We start from the raw sequence: 6,567 nt of genomic DNA, 5'->3' as shown, positions 1-6,567 counted from the left end.
TTTTATTAGGAGCCGACGTGGTCGCCCTAACGTCGCGTTCGCGGGTCCGGCCGCGTCCATCCCGCAAAAATCGCGATCTCCAAAAGTCACCATATCAACAAACAGGGTTTTTCAAGAATAATATCTCTTCTTCTTGTAACTGGTATTTTGGTTGCACAAGCTCTTTTGTTAGTTCTATCTTAACAGCATATATGGTAGGAAGTATTCTATCCTCAAATATTTCTGCTTGGGTAGCATATATCCTTAAAAAGATATTCAAGGACCATTGATGAGAACGAAAAATCTCAAAGAATTTTGTCAGTTCATCCAAAAATACCCAAAGCATAAGTGTGCAGAATGCGGAAAGGGTAACCGCTACTTTCTTTCTTTCTTTTGGATAAAAGTCTCTGACGTGGCGATCACTGGTAAGTGGAGAGGCGACGCAAAGAACACCCCTCGTCGCCCAGTACGAAATGTGGGGTCCACTCCCAATTTCTCAGTAACGAAGACGGTGGGGGGAGTGGGGACCACCAATTTCTCACTAGGGTTAGACCGACTCGGCTACTCGGGACCCAACTCGATCTGAGTCCATGCTGGGATTTTAGGTGTCGGGTGGACTCGAGTCCGACTCTTATGGGGCTGGCAGGGCTATTCACTCTGTTTTGAAAATATCAAACCAAGTATGTCTTGTCTTAAACAGTGTTGTGCTTATTTTGAGAGTACCATCCAAATATAGCTTCAATACAAGAGTGAATTTATTAAAATTGGTTTTCAAAACAACTAACTACTGTATGTGCTCCCAATCACCTAAAAGTAGCCATTTCAAATCAAGTTAGTTTAGTTAATCTAAACTAAGTTCTATACAATTCAACCAACTCTATCTCTTTCTCTAGTCTTTTGTTTTGTTCTCCCTTAGCACGCCACCCTCTTTTAAGATCTTTCTCTCAATTGGCTTGCCGTTTCAAACTGTCATTCCCTCCCTCCCTTACGTCGTCTCCCTCGATATTTTTCCCATCATCAATTTCTTCATATTCCAAGCATTTAAAAAAAAAAACAAAAAACAGAACTCTCCCACCCTCTCTCTCTCTCTTACTTGTTTGTATATAAGTAATGTCATCAATTTGGTATTCCTTCTAAGTATCAATTAAAGAGAATCATGCAGCTTCCTCCCCATGCGCCCAATTTCTACCTCATCGATTTCATCATCAAGCGGAGCCTTTGTTGAGGGAATTGCTTTTTGGAAAATTTTTAACACAGTTTGAAATATACTTTTTCAAAAAAATTTATATAGTGTAAAATAATTTTTTAAAATTTACAAGTAGAATTTTGATTTTTCTAAGATCTGAGAGTAGCCGTGGCCCTGCTGCCACCCTCCTGCCTCCAACCTTGCATTTGCAACCCTAACGACTCGGTATCACACCAGTTGGTAATACGAACCGAGCGAGTCGACACGTGTTGTGTGACTTACACTCACAAGGGCACGGATTTTTTTTTTTTTTTTGTTAAGAAAAATTTGATTGGTGTCACTATAATCAGGTAAGCTATGTTTCCAATGTTTGTTTGATCACTCGTAGCAAACGACCTTATTAAACAACCTTACATCTCGTGTTCACATCATCTTGACGGTGATACAAGACAAAGCCATATATATATATATATATATATATATATATATATATTTTCCTGCTTAAAAATCATAATTGATCGGTGCAAGTTTGTGATATTAGAAATTAAGATCCCTTTTTTATCTTAAACGATGAAATGTTTGTTGTTTTTGTTGGACTTTTTAAACCCATTCTGGGCTTGAGACTCACTATATACAATATTTTTCGAAGAAAAAATTACCTAACTTCAACCCTACCTAAATTTTTCTTGCTCCACCACTGACTGCGACTTTTTCGCGGCCGAACGACCTAAGGTAGGGCGAATTCAGTCTCGATAGACATCCTGCTGTCAAACGGCAAAAGAAGAACCCCAAAACTAATGACGATGTTGAGAAACTGGTTGCCATTTTATTGTGTGCCTTTCAAGCAGATTGGCAGCTAAACTTCTTTCACTAATCCAAGCAGTGGGAAGATAACTACCAACATGTGCATGGGTGTGTACTTGCTCGACAAACCATCAAAATGGACCAAGTTTTCTCTTGGCCCTCGTTCATGCAGATCATCTTGCCAAGATTCGAACTTGGTTGCATAAATTGTCACATCGCAAGGTCCACAATAACTTTATGGGCATAAAGCATGGGCCACCTAAATTAAAGCTAAAATGCGCCTTCAATGTATTATACATCAGATGCCAGTGCATGCGGTTTTGCGTTTATGTTGGACAAATGACATCACAAACGAAGAGTGAGTGAGTCCATAATGGCTTGTGATACCATGGTCCGCAAACTGCAGAAACACATGGATTTCTTATTTAATCCGCCTTTTTTCCATATAGAGCAAGAACTGTAACAAGAATATTTCGAGTGGAACGGAAAGCACCAGCGGAGAGTCGGGTACTTGCTTATTTGCAAACGTGAAATAAATAGTTGGATTTGAAAATTAATGATTGCTAATGAATGCTTTCTACACTCAAAATATTATGCAAATTTTGTTACGTAAGTCAAAAAAAATGGGAAACCAACTAGAGGATGAGAAGAGAGATGGATAGATTACATATGTACATAATTCGATATGAAGAGTCCACATTCATATCAATGGTTATATATCCATGGTTATAAAAAGATCACTACCTTTTTTTCTCCTCCTGATTAGATTGATGAGTACATATATAAATTAATTAATATGGTAAATGCATACTTCAATGTAAGGAAATATATCTACAACATATCTACATGAATATTCAATATAGAGCTGAATATGGTATCCGTATAAAAGTTCTTAAAAGAAAACCTCCCTTGGTTTTATTTTTTTCCTCATTTGTCATAGAATCTAACTTAAATTTGTAAATTAATATCTGAAAATTGACGATGATTTTTATGATTACTTTTCTCTATATATACAGATAGTACATGTTTTCTTTTGTGTTGGATTGTTATATACCATTTAGGCTGCAATAGTGACCATCTATCAAGTCACGGTTCATAAAGGGACCATAACTCCTTTTGCTATTGTTTTACTAGCCTTCATTATTGGTTTTATCTTTCTCTGTTCAAGTTTTTTTTATCTATTTATAAATTATTCTCTCTGGACAAGTATTAGTTCAGAATCAACTAATTGGTTTCGGTTATATTAGTTTTTTTCTTATGTTTTGCAAACCATATTGATAAGCGCAAAATAATAAATTAGTGTTCTACTTGGATTATCTATGACTAATTTCTCATCTCCTTTAATTTTTCTTATCCTACTATTTTATGTTATGGGCCATATTTCATATCCTTTTCAAATAAATGAATAGTTCTCATAATTTACCATATTGATATTTTTTTATATAATATAATTATTAAGTATGTTATATGCATTAATAATTAAATTGTAATAATAATATACATAAATATGTTATATGTATTAATAATTAAATTGTAATAATAATATACATGTTTATTCTGTTATATATATAATATATTAAAAATAATAATAATAATAAAATACTTTCACCGCTACACCCGCCCGCACTCCGATAACATAGGTCAAGAATGCTCCTTGGTTATATTAGTGCGTTTCCCAGGAGCTCGCACCCGCACCGCCGCGCACCCAAACCGCACCCGATGATGAGGCGCACCCAGGAGAGTTGGATCAAGTTCCAAACCAAGTTTATTGCGTGTATGGTTTGGATCTGGATATGATTTCGGGATGAAATCAGATTAAAAATCCACAAAATCAAATCCCCATCGGCCGTTGCATCTAATTTAATACATCTATAGATATACTATATGTTCTCTTTTCTCTTTCAAAAAAAACGATACAGGACTAAAGAATGGTGGCTTTCATAAAACGATCTGTTTGCCTTTTTTTCAAACATTTCTTTTTTGATATTTTTCCACTATCATAAAAATGTATAATTTTAATTGTGTTATTCAATTTCTACGAAAAATTAATAATAATAATAATAATAATAATAATATTAATATTAATAAAATATTTTCACCGCACCACCGCACCTAATTTTTTTGAGATGTGCCGCACCGGCACCGGCACCGGCACCCGCACCCAGCGAAAACGGCTTTCCTTGACTTCCACGCTCTTCGATTTATTTACAAATGGTTCCACGCTCTTCGATTTATTTACAAACGGCCACGTTTCAGTTTGCAAGTCATTTGTCCAACACAAACTCAAAACCGCATGCACTGGCATCTGATGAATGAACAATAGGAGCCAGATCTGCTCAATAGTAGCATGGAAAAAAACAAGAATGTCATCTTTATGTTAGCCAAGCTGACATATGCACATAGACAATAAAACTATTAACAATAACTATTATTTACAATGGCATTATTATGAGGTTGCGTCTATTATCCATTGACATCCTTGCAAATATAAGTTCAAACAATGAACAAAAAAAGTCTAGTGTCATACTCCAATCCAAATCCAAATTCAAAATCCCAATCTCGTCAAAATCCGATTTTAAATCCAGATGTGTGTCTGAATCCCATTTTTAATATGTTAAAACTCAACCTTCAAAATGTATATATATATATATATAATTTATTTATTTATTTATAGCGTCAAGTGCGGGGAGCCACGCTTAGTTGAGCGGGCCCCACATATAGTGTGGCGAAAAGGCGAAAGGCAACCGCTGTGACAACTGCCGTTTGCGTCTCCAAGAAAATGAGAAACGAAAGAAAATTAGGAAAAGAGGGGAACTGAAGTCACGCGACCTCGCGCGGGCAGACATGCTGTCCAAGCAACACCGGTGGGGACCACAGGCCAACTCAGCAAAGGAGGGAGCACGAAACGTGGAGGGGCTGCGTAAGCAGCCAGCGTGGTGACAAGGGGGACCCCAACTAAGACTCCCTGCCCTCACTCTCTCTCTCTAAATTTTCTGTATCTATAAAAGGAGCTTGATTGGGTGCTTCTCTCTCCAAACGCTCAAAAGCATTTGCAGAATTGAGCTGAAGAAGAGAAGGAAGCATCGTCTCTGTATGTAGCAATGGCTTCAGGCTGGAGCAGAGGAGCAACCGTAGGCCGCGGTTCCTCCGCCACCGTCTCCCTCGCTACACTCCACGAATCCGGCGCCCTCTTCGCCGTCAAGTCCGCCCAGCTCCCCTTCGCCGCCCAACTCCGCCGAGAGCACTCCATCCTCTCCTCCCTTTCCTCCCCCCACATCGTCCGCTGCCTCGGCGCCGATGTCACCCTCGAAGGTGGCAGCGAGTTGTATAACCTCTTCATGGAGTACTTCCCCCGCGGCACCCTCTGCGACGAGATCAGGCGCCAGGGCGGCCGCCTGCCGGAGCAGGAGATCAGTCGCCACGCGAGGTCGGTGCTGCTGGGCCTCCGCTATCTCCACGGGATTGGAATCGTCCACCGCGACATCAAGGGGAGCAATTTGCTCGTGGGTAGGGACGGCGAGGTCAGGATTGGCGACCTCGGCTGCTCGTTGAGGACGGGCGTCGCCGCCGAGGCGGGCGGCTTGGCGGGCACGCCGCTTTTCATGGCGCCGGAGGTGGCCAGGGGACAGAGCCAGGGGACCGCGGCCGATGTTTGGGCGCTGGGATGCACTGTGGTGGAGATGGCCACGGGGCGGCCTCCTTGGGCCGGGGACGTCACCGACCCGGTCTCGGCTCTTTACCGGATTGGGTGCACGGACGCGGTCCCGGAGATGCCGGAGAATTTGTCGGAGGAAGGACAGGATTTCCTCGGGAGGTGTTTCTGCCGGAATCCGTGGGAGAGGTCGACGGCGGAGGAGCTGCTGCAACACCCCTTTGTAAATAAATCGAAGAGCATGGAAGTCGAAGGGGAGCCGTTTTCCGACTCGCCGAAGAGCATTCTTGACCGTGATCTTTGGAATTCTCTCGGAGACCGCAGCACCCAAACGGGAACCGAGTCGAGCGGTTCCTCCCCTGTTCTTGCCCCCGCTCCCTCCGCCGCCAATCGAATCAGAGCCTTGTTCTCTCCTGTTGCTCAAAAGCCAGAATGGTCATGGGGAGAGAATTGGGTGCCTGTGAGGGCCAATGCACCGGAGACTTCGCCGTCGCCGAGCATTTCCGGCGCGCAGGATTCAAGCGAGCCGGCGATTGAATCGATTACAAGCGAGAAGGTCGATGAATGCCCGATTGAAGTGGAGAACTCGGCTGCTCTGAACGGTGGCATCGAAAAGGAGGAAGAAATTGAAGAAGAAGACGAACAAGAAGAAGAAGAAATCGATTGTCAGTCTCATATCAGTAGATTGAGTTGTCCTATTAATTCCATTGATCTTGTTATCAATCAAATTGTTGATAAATATTCAATTCAAACAATTTGCTCTCTCTCTCTCTCTCTGTGTGAAATGCCCACTTCGGTGATTGGGTGTGAAACCTTGTTGCCGACTTTTGGTGATTACTCTGATCCGCACCACTGTTCGGGAACGATGGTGCCGGTTGGTGGTGGTGATTTCTTATATTTTCCGGCGACTTCTCCGGTAGCTCACCGTGAGTCCGAGCCCAGCTGA

General features: G+C 41.7%; 1 protein-coding gene across 1 annotated transcript; it reads left to right on the top strand.

Annotated features, from left to right (window-relative positions):
- Positions 1-4,997: 4,997 nt before the first annotated feature.
- On the top strand, positions 4,998-6,567 carry LOC116257155 (mitogen-activated protein kinase kinase kinase 18-like). The gene has a single exon (XM_031633767.2). The coding sequence runs from the start codon at positions 5,071-5,073 to the stop codon at positions 6,565-6,567; it is 1,497 nt and encodes a 498-aa protein (XP_031489627.1). The 5' UTR covers positions 4,998-5,070.

The sequence above is a fragment of the Nymphaea colorata genome, chromosome 7 (genome assembly GCF_008831285.2).
Source record: "Nymphaea colorata isolate Beijing-Zhang1983 chromosome 7, ASM883128v2, whole genome shotgun sequence".
Taxonomy (NCBI): domain Eukaryota; kingdom Viridiplantae; phylum Streptophyta; class Magnoliopsida; order Nymphaeales; family Nymphaeaceae; genus Nymphaea; species Nymphaea colorata.
Note: the sequence above shows the minus strand (reverse complement) of the source record. Positions and strands in the feature narration are given on the sequence as shown.

Excerpts from the sequence above, each read along its gene's own strand:
- LOC116257155 (XM_031633767.2), top strand. The coding sequence starts at position 5,071 with ATGGCTTCAGGCTGGAGCAGAGGAGCAACCGTAGGCCGCGGTTCCTCC.